At 55.5% G+C, this 15,795-nt stretch overlaps 1 protein-coding gene across 1 annotated transcript in view; it reads left to right on the plus strand.

Moving 5' to 3' along the window:
- Positions 1 to 15,795, plus strand: part of WDFY4 (WDFY family member 4) — a 258,657-nt gene that overhangs the window by 76,851 nt on the left and 166,011 nt on the right. The window contains exons 13-17 of the mRNA XM_006757129.2: positions 2,138 to 2,231; positions 12,267 to 12,481; positions 13,438 to 13,517; positions 14,339 to 14,573; positions 14,928 to 15,004. Of these exons, the coding sequence (XP_006757192.1) occupies positions 2,138 to 2,231; positions 12,267 to 12,481; positions 13,438 to 13,517; positions 14,339 to 14,573; positions 14,928 to 15,004 (701 nt within the window). The remainder of the gene's footprint in view (positions 1 to 2,137; positions 2,232 to 12,266; positions 12,482 to 13,437; positions 13,518 to 14,338; positions 14,574 to 14,927; positions 15,005 to 15,795) is intronic.

Genomic DNA, 15,795 nt, shown 5'->3' on the forward strand with positions numbered 1-15,795 from the left:
CTGGGAATATATTTATTTCTGCTTTAGTTCCTGAAGAATATTTTGTTGGATAGGAAATTCTGTGCATTTCTTTTCAGCACTTAGAAACATTGTTCCCCTGCCTTCTGCTTTCTCATGAGAAAACCCACGGTCATTCACACGGCTGTTTCCCTGTGTGTAATGCGTTGTTCTTCTCTGGGTGCTTTCAGGATTTCTCATTGTCTTTAGGATTGAACAGCTGTTATGATGTGCCTGGGCATGGACTTTTCTGTTGATTGTTTGCGGTTAGCTAAGCTTCTTGAATCTTTAAGGTTATGTGTCTCACCAAATTTGAAGAAATATTGGCTAAAACCTTCCTGAACATGTTTTATTTTTACACCACACTCTTCTCTCGGGGAACTCCCAACAACTGGAATATTAGTTAGATTCTTTGGTTTCATGATGTGTGACATGAAACTTTCTCTTTTTTTTGTCAGATTGGGCAATTTCAAGTAATTTATCTTCAAATTCATGAACTCTTTCCTCTCTCACCTTATTCTCTTATTGTTCGCACTCAGTGAGATTTAAACATTTCAGTTACTGTCATGTTCAGTTCATAAATTTTTATTTGATTTCTTTTATTGATTCCATTTCTTCACTGAGATTTTCTTGACTTTCATTCATTTCAAAAGTATTAGCCCTAACTTCTTAGAGTTTGGTAAATAATAGCTGTTTTAAAGTTTTTGTCCAATAATTCAACATTGGTGTCATCTCAGACTTGGTATCTTCTTTCTGGATGATATATTGAGGTTTCCCTGGTTCATTCTCTGCTGAATAAGTTCAGATTGTATCCTGGGCATTTGGAACGTTATGGACTCTGGTGCTTGCTAACATTTTCTGCAGAATGTTGATTAATTTGCTTTACCAGGCAATCGGCCCAGCTGGGTTCAGGCAACAGGTTCTTCCCCAGCTTCTGGATGAGTTCAAGTTTCAAAGACTTTGCAGTGTGTTTGGATGTTGCCCTAGGCGATAGCCAGTCTTGGGTGGCGGTCTGCCACCAAGTTCAGTTCTCAAAGCCTTAGAATGTGGCTTAGTACCAGATCACACATGTGCAGTTCAGAATTGAGCCCAGAATTTGATACAGAACTCAGTGACCTCATTTCATTAGCCTTTTCCTCTTCACCGTCTCCCCAGCACTTTTTGACTCCCTAGTCCCTTCCTTTCCTGTCTAGACATTCATGGCCTGTTTCCCTGCTCACCGCATACTTCACACACTGTACCTTTTTCTGGGTCCAAGCAGGGGGAGGAAAAAGAGACAAAGCAATGAGGCTTTTGCTTACACTCTGGGACCGTAGTTCCTCTAGTCAGAGAGCAGGATTCGCCTCCCGTGAGTCCCAGGTGCCTGCCTAGCACGGCTTCTCCAGGGGGTCGCCTGATAGCTGGGAGAGAAAGAACGGAGAAACCCAACAAAAAGTCCCTGGTTCTCCGCCGTGGCGGGTGGCTCGTAGGAGCCTCCTTTCCTGCTCCTTAGACCAGAAATTTCGGCCTCTTCTTGGATCTCTGTGAGTCGTGTCCACGCGCGGTGCATGGCTCTGTGTTTCAGGCCCCTGCGCGCCCGTTGCAGGGCGGCTGGGGGCTCCGGGAAGCTCACTGCAGCCGCCTGTGCTCTGGGCTTGGCTTCCTTCTCTGCTGCTGTTCACTGTTCAGAGTTCTGAGGAGGCTGCTCACGCATCCCACCTGGGTTTTAGTTGCATTCAGTGGAGGGACAGAGGGGAGTGTGCTTACAGCAGCTTGAAGAGGCCTGGAAGTGTGTGTGTGTGTGTGTGTGTGTGTGTGTGTGTGTATGACATAAAGTGAGAACTTCACTATCTCCCACGTATCTGCAGAAACGGGGAGTGAACCAGGGAGCCAACCTCCATTGAGCACCAACTTTTTGCCAGGCACTGTGTCTCAGTGCACAGAAACATCACCCTAAACCCCTGTGAGGAAAGTGTAGTAGTGTTAGCTCCATGGCATAGTTGGGGAAATTAGCTCAGATTAATTAGTTCAAGGTCATGTAGGCAACAGTGGCAGACTGAGGATGTGTGTCATGGCCCCTCTTAGAAAGATCCAGAAAGGTCTGTGGAAAACAGAAGTGACTGAAGGCTCAGGCTGACGTGTGCTTCCCCTCTGTCTGCAGGACGGATGAAGGTGATGCCGTGATCACGCACCCCGGGGCCCTGTGCATCATGGTCCAGCTGCTGCCTCGGCTGTACCATCACGACCACCCCCAGGTACTTGTGATACAATGTCTGCCTTTTTCACGTGGCTGACCTTTGACTCCTCCTGGTGGAGACTTGGCTTTCCCACTGGCGCACCTGGCGTTAAACGCGGTCCTGCCTGGCAGTGGGTCTCGTGGCTTCTGCAGGAAGAGTGGGGGTGGAGGCACAGCTTTGCTTTATCGCTGAGTTTTAAAGGAGGTGACATGCTGGAGGAAGACATGACAACTCGCGGCCTTACTAATCGCCGCCTGGGAATGACAGGGCTGAGGAATCATGGTGCAGGCCTCCGAGGTCACGGGGAGGGGCCAGGGGAGGAGAGAGCCGGGGAGTGGCGAAGGCGGCTGCGTTCACTGGGGAAATTAGTGTTTGGTAAGGAGTGACGAAGGACCAACGCCGTCCCGGTCTGCGTGTACCTTTGTAACTGAAACCCTTTCCTGGTCCCTGTTTCTCTGCTGACAACTGACGACACGGTGATGTTCAAACCAACGCGTAGGGAGACATCGAATAGTGACATGAATGTGCCATATAGTTTGCAACATCCATGGAGAAGCAGAGGATGGGGCTAACATGGATCAGGTTGCTCGTTTAGTTACCGTCGCTGTGTGACAAACTGCTGCCCAGGCAACGATGACGGCCGTTGTCTCATTTCTGGGGTCAGGAGTTCAGCAGCCGCAGCCGACACAGCTCTCGGCCTCCGGGCACCGCTGGCCTTGCCCCTCGCAGCACGGGCACCTCCCAGGCTGCTCCGATGCACGGGGCTCCGGGCGCCTCACTGCTCTGGCCCCCGGGCCTGCATGTGAGCTGCTGGTAGGATCCCGAGGTCTCTGCCTCAGAGCCCTCTGCGCCTGACCTCGGCCTGTGTCACTCCAGGTGGATTCTCCGAGCGGCCGCATGGCAGCCCAGGGCTCTGAAAGGCACCAAAGCAGGAGCAGGCCTGCACGGCTTCCACGACCCAGCCGTCTGTTGGTCAGCGTTCAGCTTAGACTCCTGGGAAGGGACACATGCCCCCTGCTGCGTGTGGGGGGGGGGCAGCATGAGTGTACAAGAGAGCGGGGGTGCTGGGGGCCATCACCAAAACCGCCGCCACACTTGCCTGGAGCATCCGACTGAAGGGTAGTGTTAGGTTAGGTGGCTCAGGAGGCGGTCGTTCTGGATTCAGGGAGAAGCCTGTATCTGTGTCTGGCACTCTGATCTGCCAGAAATGCCAGGGGGAGTCCATTATCTCGTCACATGTCTGCATGTATCAGATCCTGGGCTCTCTCTGACCTAACAGGTAGAGATATTTGATCCCCAACCCAAAAGCCTTCCAGTCATTGAGGTATGTGAGGTCTGGACCCTCCTTTCTTTGCCTGCGTCTTCAAGACAGGGCCTCTCTGGGGCCTCCTGGAAACTGGTCCACACTCTCCGATGCAGGAACGCTTTCACCAACAGGAGAATTTCCCTGCTTCGCATGTGCTTGAGGCTCAGGGGGCTTTGTAACTTCCTCGGGTCTCGGCTGCTGAGGGGAGACGTGAGACACGCCCAGGCCCACGGCCAACATGTGTTTGGTGAACGGGCCTCTCACCTCGAGGCTCTCATGGGATGCAGGCCATGCAGCCAGCGCGTCCTTCCAGGGGTCGCCTCATGTGAGGAGCTGGCTCCGTGGCTGTGGTTTGCACCATGGATGGACTTGCAGTGAGAACTACGCCGATGGTTGGGATGGTCCTAGCGCTCAGACGGCTGCTCCTGGTGCGCTGTGCAAACTCCCCCATGGCACCGCCCGAGGGAGTGGCTCAGAGGACAGTGCCCAGCCCGCCCTGCTCCTAGCGCCTCAGGTGGCTGGGTTTCAGATAAACCCATGAGCTGCCACATTAGTATATGGCGGGAACTCCCTCTCAGTCTAGGACGGTAATTAGACAAGTGAAGAATGAAAATGAAATCCCATTTGGTATGCGACTTTTCTCTATTCAGGTCACAGTAAATAATTTAGGAAAAGTGTAATTTCTCCTATCTTTAAAATATGCAAATGAGAGGTAGTGGTGCATTTTCTCAAATATTTTCTGCAGATGCCAAACCAGTGCTATTCAAAGTTGGATAATTGCAGTAATTAATTTCTGAGGGGGGGTGGGTGAGCCTCATAACAGCAAATAGATGAGTAAGTCAAGTGAGAAATAACCCACACGAGGAAACGCTGGAGAGGGCTGCAGTGCCACGGGTTTTGTTGCAGAAAAAGGAGCAGGAAAGGAAGTGGCAGTAGAGGGCAGTGTTATTAAGAAGATGGGCTGTGAGTTCCCACTGGGCTCCCTGTCTTCTGCTCTGTTTACAACCCAGAAGTGGTCTGCTTTTTCCCCAGAACACTGGCACTGCGAGCTGCTCTGGGAAACGACAGGCCAGCCTGGTTTCCTCCTGCGCCATTAAAGCTGGGCTGTGGGAACTTGACGTGAATGCTGCCCTCCCAGCACAAGGTGAAATGGAGTTCAGCTCAAGTCCTCCTGAGGCTGAGTTGGTCCCGGAAAAAAAATAACGAATTGGGAACAGGACAGTTTCCCTTCCCTGCTCAGCAGCTGCAAGGGTCTTGCCATAGATGTGCTTGCTGCTGCGAGTAACTAGCAACCCCCTCCTAGGTGCCCTGAGGAGCCAGAGATGAGTGTTACAGGGACTCACAGCCCGAGTTTGAGGGTGGGTGGCAGAGGAGTGTAGAAAATGGAAGAGCTTTCTGAGGCCGCCACAAATGTGTGTCCACAGGCCGTGGGACAGAGCGAAGGGAAAGCCAGAGAGGAGGGGACACAGGCGTTAAGCTTAAGGACAAGATGTGCCCAGGGCAGTAGGTGGGGGAGGAGGGCAGGGAGCTCAGGCACAGAGGCAGACGCAGAGGAGGCGCCATTCAGGGCCCCTGGCGAGTTCAGCTGGGCAGGACGGCCCCTGTGGGCAGAGAAGCGGTGAGTGGGGCCGGAAGGCTATTTGAAGCCATGTGATGAAGGGCTTTGAACACCATGTGAAGAGAAGTGAACTTTATTGGGTTTTCATCCATTGTCGTCACCATCACTACTGTGATGTTTAAATTTTATTTATTGATTTTATTTTATTTTCTTAAAATATATTTTTATTGATTTCAGAGAGGAAGGGAGAGGAAGAGAGAGATAGAAACATCAAGGATGAGAATCATTGATCGGCTGCTTCCTGCACACCCCCTACTGGGAACCGAGCCCACAACCGGAACATGTGCCCTGATCAGTAATCGAACCCGGGACCCTTCAGTCCACAGGTTGACACTCTACCCACTGAGCCAAAGCAGCTGCGTTTTATTTATTGATTTTAGAGAGAGGGGAAGGAAGAGAGAGAACCCTGTGGTTGTTCCACTTATCTGCATTTATCGGCTGGCTCTGCATGTCCCTGAGCCCGCAGCCTGGGCACAGTGGGATGACACTAACCAGCTGCACTGCCCAGCCAGGGCACATGATGTTTAATGAGCACCCGCTGTATGAGCAGGGTGTAGGCTCTGAAGACAGCAGATGCCACTTCACAGCCACAGACCATGGGAAATTATTTACCCACTTTGATCCTTAACTTCCGTGGCTGTAGTGTGGGGTGATCTCTCCCTGTGGCATTGTCGTCAGGAGGAAAGGAAGCAATGCTGGAACTCAGAATGGTGGGCAGACGCATCCTCCCAGGAAGCACTGCTGGGTGGTGCAGCGACCGCTTTAGCACGCGTTTTCTCACGTAGTGCCTGCAGGAACCCTGCCAGCAGGTAGCACTACTCCCACTTGGCAGATGAGGCCCTGAACTTTGCAGAGGTGAGTGGCAGAGCTAACATCATAGCCAGTGGCGGTGTCCCTGGGAGAAGGCTCCCAGTCCTCCTGCCTCTGTGCCAGGTGGCCTTTCCTGTAAAGAAGTGGTGGCCAGCCCTAGTTTGTTTGGCTCCGTGGATAGAGCAATGGCCTTTGGACTGAAGGGTCTCAGGTTCAATTCCGGTCAAGGGCACATGCCCAGGTTGCAGATTCGATCCCCAGTAGGGGGCATTCAGGAGACAGCCAATCAATGATTCTCTCTCATCACTGATGTTTCTATCTCTTTCTCTCTCCCTTCCTCTCTGAGATCAATAAAAATATGTTAAAAAAAAAAAAAAAAGAAGTGGTGGCCATGGGAGCTTATTGGGAGCAGCAGCAACATCGAGTGGTTTCTGGTACATTCAGGTTCTACTGGAACCTTCTGCCTGGTCTGGTGGCACAGGAAGAAGCTGGGTGAGGCGCTGCATTCGTCTCATTTGTCCCTGAGTTCCGAAAAGGTGCCATTTTCTGGAATTAGCCTGTAATTCACACACGTTGAACTAATCATATGAGTTTCAAGTAACTACAATATCGACAGCAGTAATAGCCCCGGAGAGCACCGTGTCAGGCAGGCTATTTACGGAGAGCCATTTCCTCCAACAAGGAAACTGGTAAAGTAGGAGTCTTGCTGTGTTACATTATAACACACTGGAGACTCCAACTATGTGCAGTTTCTGGGTTCCTCGTGCTCTTTCGTTCTGAACCCGAGCCCCAAATATCCCTATCGTTTCTGAGTGGAACAATCTCAGGCCCCAGTCAAGCTCCAGGGACTTCTAGGATAGTCTCCTAAGTAGAGCAGGGGGGAGGCTCTGGCCTGGAGATGGGAGGGTCCAGGCGCGGTGCCAAGGATGGTGGAGTGAGAGGGAGAGTGGGAGGGATGAGCTCTGGCCAGTGACCAGGGGACCAGTCTTCTTGTCCCCTTTGCTGCCATTATTTCTGCCTCACATAGTCCCCTTCCTTTTTCTGCATCTCAAATCCAGCTGCTCACACTCGGCCTAGGGTACAGGGGCTGCAGACTCAGTGTCTTGGGGCCAGAGAGGTAAAGGAAATGCGTAAGTTAGGCAGGTTTCAAGAGGGAGCAATAGGGCCTGTGGCTGTAGGGAAGGACCTAAAGGACTCACATCTAATTAGGGAGAAATGAAATCAGAACAAAGCCAAACTATGCCCACCAAATACAACATTTCTGTACGCCATCAGTTTAGGACCCTGTCAGGGAGCAAGTTTCCTCCTTATGAACACACGATGCGGCGTTAAAACCATGGCGTTGGAGTGAGGCCTGGCTTGGTGCCAGGCCTGCCACTCGTCAGCTGTGTGGCCTTAGGAAATGATGTACCTTTTCCGGTCTCAGCCTCTCATTTCCCAGAGGGGAGCAGAGGGGGAGTAATTGTAAAACATGTAGTCTGGCACCTGGCATGCGGCCTCCGTCATGCCCCGCCCTCCTCCGGCTTTGGCTGTCCATGTTCCCAGGACCCGGCATGGCACAGGCACTTCTGGAAATATTAAATGAAAGGTAACACATTGTAGGCACTCCTCCACCTGCATTATCCTACTTTAGGTTCATAACAGGGCACTGATGTTGAACTGTATGCTAATGTCCACTCGGGAACGGAAAGCCTGGGCTCCCTCCCCTGCCTTCTCTGCACTCAATCCACTGCCTGACTGCCTCACACGGAAGGCGACAGGATGGTGTGGAGGGTCTCACGCATCTTCAGCAATGGCTCTGAACCCATGAGTGAACGTCAGCAGCGATAACCACGCTTGTCTCATGTTTCAGGGCACACAGACGCATAGACACACAGTACACCCCGCGGACACACAGGCACACAGACACACAGTCTAGTAAGGAAGCGCAGAAGAGCGGGTGTGAGGGAGACCAGGGGCTTCCGTGCCAGGGCAGCAATAATCCACATGGTGTGAGGATAGCACGACCCCGAACTGTTTTTCCAGCTGTGCCTATGGAGGTTTGGTGCCAGCCAAAGTGGGGAATGGTGCCCCTAGCCTCTCAAACACATGCAGCTGTGCTGTCCGGAGGCGAGAAAGCAGGATGGTGAGGGCCTGAGAAGCCGCCCCGGCCCTGAGAGGAATGGTCCAGAGAGGAAAGACTGGGGGAAGGAGAGCGGGAAGACGCTTGCCGGTTGACTGGTGGTAGAACAATAAAAGGCAGACAAGGACAGTGGTTACAGGGAAAGCTTTAGGCCCCGTAGGAGCAGACACTAGCAGAAAAGGATGCAGGCTGTGCAAGCTGAGCAGCTCGGCCCTGGGCTTCGCAAGCAGGTGTTTGGTTTGAGGTGGAGAGAAGCCGCCGGAGCCAGTGGCCTGTGGGAGCCTGACCTGCTGGCACCGTGGAGGGCCCTGGCCTCTCAGGATGGCGGGAACCGCCAAACCCATGTCAGCCAGCACTGTGCATGGCTAGGTTCAGACAGCCTTCTTGTGGGCAGAGCCGTGAGCACTAGGTCCCTGTAAGCTTTGGGGGTTGGCCTAACAGGGAGGATGGGTTCCCAGTGACCGATCCAGTTTCACTTGGCTTTGCCGGGATCCAGCTCCGGCCACCCCCCTGCCCTGCAGGAGGATGGGCGCTGCTGCCCACAGCACCCGCCAGGTGCGTGGGGCCTGCAGCCTGGAGCTGGCTGGCGCTCTCTGAGCTTCAGCATGAGGCCTGCAGGCAGCGCTTGCCGATGGAGTGGCCTCCAGATCGGATCTCCCAGTTGGAATTCCTGCCCCTCCCTCGTCAGGAAACCCCAGTGAGCCAGATTCAGTGTGGGCCTCGTCCCTTATCTGTGAATGGGCGATAGTAGCGCCTGCCCAGGGCGTTTGCCTGAGCATTAAATGAGCTCCTGCGCGAAAGCATGGCCTGCCAGTAGGAAGCACTGGTGACGTCAGCTGTATCACTGGTGATGGGACCCGCGGCCAGGCCAGGCGCGTGCTCCTTGCGCTGAGCTGGCTGCTCAGGTGGAGAGCCCTACTGATGGCAGGTGAGGAAAGAGGACTGCAGCCAAGGGGGAGAATAACCCTCAAAACATTTGCATCCTGTAAGCAAAAGTGCTTTCACAGATGCTGTTTCTATTGACTCCCACAAAAACCTCCTGTGAGCGAGGCGTTTTCATCACGCTCGTTTACAGCTAAGGAAACAGGCCTAGAGAAAGCACCAGCCTATCAATTAATGTCAGATCAGCACAAAACCTGCTTCTGAGTTGGTGCTGTGTGCCCCGGACCTGGGAGGGGGAGGAGGGAGTGTGGCAGCTGGAGCAACACCAGGCCTGGAGCACAGCCCCCTGTGAATGGACCCTCATCCCTGCAAGAAACTGTGCTCCCTACTGTCTTGCTCAGGGACCTGCTCCAGAGAATCGTGGATGGAAATCTGTTAACAATAACAAACCTGTTTAAAATGTCTCTTAACAAAGAATTGTGTCAGCAGTTTACTTTGTACCAAAGCCATAGAGAAACACAGAGCAAGTGAACTTCCTGGGTGCGGAGGAGGCCCAGCCGCGCGTGGACGGGTCTGGCTGGAGGGTGGTGCCAGGTCTCCAGGAGCCCCCGCAGGGCTCCACTGCTCCCTGGCCCAGCTATCTCCATGGTGTTTCAGATCCGAGGCTGGGCACGCACCCTCCTGGTGGATGTGTAAGCTGGTCTCCCTGCTGGTTCTCATGCCCCATCTCAGGCTGACCACTGAGCCGGGGGTAGGGAGGGTTTGGAAGCGGGGGCGTTGGGTGCTGGGGTGAATGAGCCAGGCTCACAACTGCCCAGGACCCCAGCCTTTCCCGGGAAGGCCATGCTCACACTTGTCCCTTGGTGTCTGCACGAGTGAGCGTGTCCTCTCCCAGACAGACCAGGCCCCCTGCTGCCCGGCTGTCCTTTTCACACTTAACTGGCACCTCACCCTTCCTGCCCCCAATCAGCCCCCTGCGGTAGGGCACCCCTATGTCCTGGAAAACCTCGTGCTTTGTGCTCGCACTAATGAGGCAGCGGTTGCATCTGAGGCACAGCGATAGGTGCTCTGGAGACGAGGATGAAGAGCTATGGACTCCGCAGCAGCTCCCAGTGTGGGGACGGCAGGGAGAGGGAGGACCGGCAGGTGCAGTGCGTATGCCACAGTCGGTGCTGCTCATCACTGAGGTGGGAGAGTCAGCGGAGCTTTCTTTGATGAGAGCGCGCGGATTGTGCCTTGACTAACAAGTAGGAGCTCAGCGGAGGACGGGCTGGGAAAGAGCTTTCCCACTTGGGCGTCAGCCGGAAGGGCCCGGTGCAGCCAGCAAAGGGCATCCAGCAAAAGGCTGGAGCACAGCGGGGCCGCAGAGGGGATGGGAGTAAAGTTGAAAGAGACAAATACTTTATAAATATGAGATGCTCCACTTCTGTCACCAGGAAGTGTTGGTCATCATATGTCTGTAATTTGTAAGAACAACAAGAAAAGGCAGCAGGTGTGGAGCAGGCACCCCCAATCATGTCGGTCCGGGCTGCTCACACTGAGCCGAGGCCACCAACTCCGTGCCTAGCAGGCCACATAGGCACGGCAAGCGAGAACTAAGGAAGCAAGATAAAAACTAAAATAGCTTGTCAAGCAAAACAAACCAGTGGGCTTTATGTATCCTGGCTCCCCATGTACCTCCCTGAGCCTAAAAGCTGAGGTCGCTGAAATTGCACTATCTCGCCCCTGAAATCATCAGATAAAGGATGTGTCAACCAAATTGGAACAAGCAACTCCGACACATTTGAGTGGCTCGATATAAATTTCTAGTTCTGTTTGAGTGTCTGGGGGAAGCAGACGCTGGTCGCCCGGTGGTTTCTACATGTGCGTCAGAAGCCCGTGCCTTCTTGGACGGACTCACCCCACCAGGACCACATGGGCTCGTGACCAGAAGATAAAGCGGAGAGGAGAGAAATAAAGAAAAATGAACATCCACACTGGACAAGGACAACTTGAAAGCCCAGCTGTTAAGTGGAGAAGGCAGAAGCCCGTCGTGAGCCGCCCCGCGAGTGCTGGGTGGTGATTTGCCTGGGGACCCAGCCTGCGGGCCAGCCTGGTGACCCTGCGCGCTCACCACCGAGTCCTAATTGACCACCATCCCTGTCCTGCATCTGCGTCAGGAAAATCAATCCGTTTGTAGGGGAGGCAGTTTCCTGCTACTGCTCATATTTTCACTAAAACCCCATTTTACTGGAACCAACATTGAAAAAAACAGCACATTTTATTCAAAACAAGGCGATATTGGTATTGATGGAGCTGCAGTGATAATGAGGGCGATCGATCTTCCCTCCTCCATTACGGGGCATTGAGCAATTTTGGAGTAAACTTGTGGCATCATTAGGCAAGATCAGCATTTCTCTGTTTTGAAAACTTTTTCTTTTTTGCATATTTAAAGTATTCCTGCTTCCAGGAAGAGGAGAAGAAGCCAAACAAACAAAAGAAAGGCCCGGAGAGCCCCCCGGAAGCAGCGAGTACAGGCTGGTGATGGGAACGGGAGGTGCAGCATTTCTTTCTAATTCTTACTAATAATACTTTGTGGTGGTGTTTTTGCATCTTGCTTTATACAATATCCCCACCCACCCAAGACTCCCCAACTCTCCCCCCAAATTAAAGGACTGTAGTTACCAAAATCCAAGTTCTGGATGATGGGAAGTTCAAGGCCAGAGGGTGGGTGTTCCCTTGCGTGAAGCGGAGGGGTATTTCCTGAGGCCTCACTCCCAGGCGAATTCCACTTCCCAGGCGGGGTGCCACCTCAGACATGGGGCTGTTAGCAAGGGAGCCAGCTGGGTGGGGACGTGTGGGGGAGCCACCCGAGGGCACAGCCACTGCCACCCCAGCTGCTTCTCGACAGACAGGGGACTGCAGACCCGCCTGACCAGGCGCTGTCCGTCTCCTGAGAGAGGCCACATGTCTGCACTTCATGTAAAATCTCCGGACTTATGAGTTTTGTCAGTGTATTCAGAAATTACTTCAACATCGCAGGCCAAGGGCACCAGTCCCTGGGCAAGTTGCGCTGGCCTGCTGGTTCGCAGCCTGTTTTAGGGTCGCCTCGTTGGCATCGGAGCGCAAGGGCTCACGCCCTCCCACAGACTGGCTCCAGGTCCCTGCGGTGAGCAGGGCACACTGAGGGCCCACGACAGGCAGGCGTCCAGTGGCCACAGGCTGTGAGGGGTGCGGCCTCCTGGCCCCACAACCAGTTCTCGGCCTGGGTGGGAGCCTATTAAAGTCCCGCAAACACTGGCCTCAAGGACTCACCGCGGGCTTGGTTACCCTCAGCTGTCCCGGGAGATCCAGTGCTCCGTGGCCAGTCACATCCAGGGCCTGGTGAAGTCGGAGAAGAACCGCCAGATCGCATGTGAGGCCGGGATGCTCAGGACCCTCATGGCCGCCTGCCGCCAGGCCCTGGCCTCCGGCAGCGGCGCCCTGCACGGCGGCCTCGTCAGGATTTTTGAAAAGCTGGCTTCTCAGGCGATCGAACCGGATGTGCTAAGGTACTGTGTGCTGCGCCTGGGGACGCCGAGCCCGGTCAGCGCGCTCACGCTCAGTGGGCAGGTGCGGTGCCCGGAGCGCAGTCCCCGTGCCCCTCCGTCCCTCCTGGCACTGCCACTGCCAAGCCAGGCGCAGCCCAGAGGCTGTGCGGAGAGTGAGGGCCCGAAAAGCAGACAGAGGCCCCGAGCCGCTGGTCTCGGCAAGGGGGGACAATAGTCAAAGGGCCCTGTGACATTACAGAACCATCAGTGGGGGTGCTTCGTGGGGTGCTCAGTGAGGTGCCTGGTGGGGTGCCTGGTGGGGGTGCTTGGTAGGGGTGCTTGATGGGGTGCCTGGTGGGAGTGCTGGGTGGGGGTGCCTGGTGGGGGTGCTTGGCGGGATGCGTGGCAGGGAGAGCTGGAGCAGAGCTGGGAGAGCCACAGCCTGGAGATTAGAGGTCTGGGCAGCCTCCCTGAGCCCTGAGGCCTGTGTGAAGTTCCTCAGCCAGGAGACGGGACCCACTGTGAGAACACACAGTGTTGGGGGCAGAGTCCAGGGTGCACACCTGCGGGGCCTGTGCAGAGGGGACGGCAGACACACTTCCGGCCGCAGATGTGGGCTCAGGGCCAGGCCAGCCTCTCTGCCTCTGGAGGTGCCAGCTCCTGGGCAGTGCCGCTGTGCCTGCTTAGGCGCTAATTAAACCCCACTAGAAACTTACAGAGAAGGTCCGACAGCTATTTTCCAACACATTCTTTTTCTCCCAAGGTCCAGTCAAGGCTCCTAGCTGGTCACTGGTCATGTCAACGCACCTAAAACTTCTAAACTCCTCAGCTCTCTGGGTGCTGGGAGTGTGGCTGGAGGAGGGGTTCCAGGCAGAGAGAGGAAGCTGGGGGGTGTGCAGGGAAGCGCTAGATGAAGCTGGGGAAGCTGCCGCAAACCGTCTCCTCCATTCACTTCTCTGTGTTGGCATCGTATGCAGACAGTTTCTAGCCCTTGGAGCTCCCCCACCTCCGGCAGCTGTGACGTCTTGTGCGCATGGCGGGGCCTCTGGACGCCCAGGTGAGGACGGAGGGAAGGACAGGCCGGGTAATGGGAATTCAAAGAGAACGGGCATTCCTCACCAGGCTTCATTCACAGCAAATGGGAAGCAGATTTAAAACAGTTTCCTGCTGCTGAACAGAGCAAATGAGGAAAGGCAGAGGGCGAGGTGGTCCCGGAGGGAGGGCAGATCTCTGAGGAGGATGGCCTTGCCCCGGGTAGGACAGTGAGGGTGAGCGGGAGCCTGAGCCTTGGGCCCAGATCGCGGAAGCGCTGCAGTGCCCGACGGCTGCGCAGCTCTCAGCTCAGGCCGGGTCAGGAGGCAAAGCATTGGGTGGATCTGGTGTCAGGCCTCCCGGGAGGATGCTGGCCCAGGGAACTAGCCTGGAGAAAAGAAACCTGCGGACACACTAAGTGTAAGGTCACCTAACATGAAGGCAAGGAGTCCCAGTTGGGAAGCAAGAAGGAAGAGTTGGCTGGGCTGGCGGCCAGAGCTGGAGACTCGAGCTTTCAGGGAGGCAGGCTACTCAGGAAGGAGGTCGGCGAGCCAAGACGAAGCCTCGGCCAGCGGCTGCCCCTGGGCACGCCAGGACGGCAACAGAAGGGGGTGTGAGGGGACGACAGGAGAAGTTTCTGGGGGGAGTAGGCTGTGACCACAGTGCAGTGCTATCAAAATCCGCAGGGAGCCCAGTGGGCGGCCCAGGAGAGCTGCCCTCACAGGGGCAGGGACCAGCGGGGTAACGGCAGAGCCTCCTCCGGCTGCGCTGACTGTGGGGGCTACTGTCAGAGGGGCCAGGAATGCTGCCAGCCAAGCCACAGCTCTGCTCTTGTTGGTGCCCTAGGGCCACAGACGGTGGCGGGGGTGACTGCTGAGGGCCCTGCAGGAGCCCAGGACGCCAGCCCGTGTCCCGCAGGCACACAGGCCCCCGGGCTCCGGCCGCCGGCCCAGAGCCCCACGCCTGCCCTCCAGACAGCTCTGAGCCTCATCTCCATGACCTCACCACGCAACCTGCAGCCTCAGCGGGCCGCCCTGGCTCCGTCCTTCGTGGAGTTTGACATGTCCGTGGAAGGTTATGGGTATGGCGGCCTTTCATATAAAATACACTTACTTTCCTGGTGCCTCAGATGTACACAGCATTGATTACAAAGTTCCATCAGCTCCCACCGCTCGGGGATCATGCTCATGCTGCCCCCCAACCAACCTCGCTCCGTCCGCTCATGCTTCTCAGGGTGGCTCCTCTGGGGCGTCTGCATTCTGGAATGTCCTCTCTTCCAGCCTCCAGTTTGGGTTCCGCTCTTAGGCCATAGGACCCACGTCAACCACTTTCTGTCCCCGGAGTCTCATGGTCCAAGAGCAAGTGAGGCCCCTGCAGAGACAGAGGAGTGGTCACAACCGGGGCAGGTCACTAGCCGGCGCTGTCCTCTTTCCAGGTGTTTGTTTATCCCGACCCTGTCCACGGTGATGGGAGCCAGCACTGAGTACTCGGTCTCCGGAGGGATTGGGACAGGTAGGTGCTGCCGGGGTTCAGCTGGCCGCCCCTCCCTCTGCCCGGAGAGTGCGTCCCCAGGAGGTCTGGACTGTAGATTTCCTCCGGGCGTGTCCAGAGCCCGAGCCTCCCTCTCGGGTCTGTGCATGTGAGTCGTCCCTCTGTCCTGCCTCTTAGGGCAGGTGTCCTGCTCACTGTGGGTCCCGGGCCCCGCCCACGCTGTGCACAGAGAGGCTCAGCCAGCCCTGCTCTGTGGATCAGGGGCCTGGGGGCTGAGCCTGGGTTGATGAGGCTGAAATGGACACCTCACCCCTCCTTCACCTCACTTTCCGACTCTCCCTGGAGATAAATGGGAGCCTCAGGAACAAGCCTGTCCCGGGCTCGTGAGGGGCCTGGGCCTGGGCCTGAGCCTGGGCGGGCTGTGCACAGCGCTGTCCCCACTGGAAGCCAGGCCCTCTGGCCGGACAGCCAGAGTTTCTGGGGGAACTGGTGCATGTGGGGGCACCCAGTGATTCTGCTCCTTAGTGAGGACAGCAGGCCCCACTGGCAGTGCCAACCCCGCCCTGAGGTGGGAGGGCAGAGTCTGCTCAGGGCAGCCTGTCCCTACAGGTGCCGCCCTCTGCCCCTCAGAGCACACTGCCCACCCGGGACAGCTGGCTGCACCTAAAGGGGGGGGGTCTCAGTGCTTCAGGGCTGTTCGCTCTGCTCCCTTGCGTTCGGGTCTCAGGGCTGTGCCCTCTGCTCCCTTGACAGGGCAGCATGGGATAATAGTGGACAGAAATGGCAAAGAATTATAATTCATGAAGTGTCAT

Source organism: Myotis davidii, unplaced genomic scaffold, assembly GCF_000327345.1.
Source record: "Myotis davidii unplaced genomic scaffold, ASM32734v1 scaffold854, whole genome shotgun sequence".
NCBI classification, from domain to species: Eukaryota; Metazoa; Chordata; class Mammalia; order Chiroptera; family Vespertilionidae; genus Myotis; species Myotis davidii.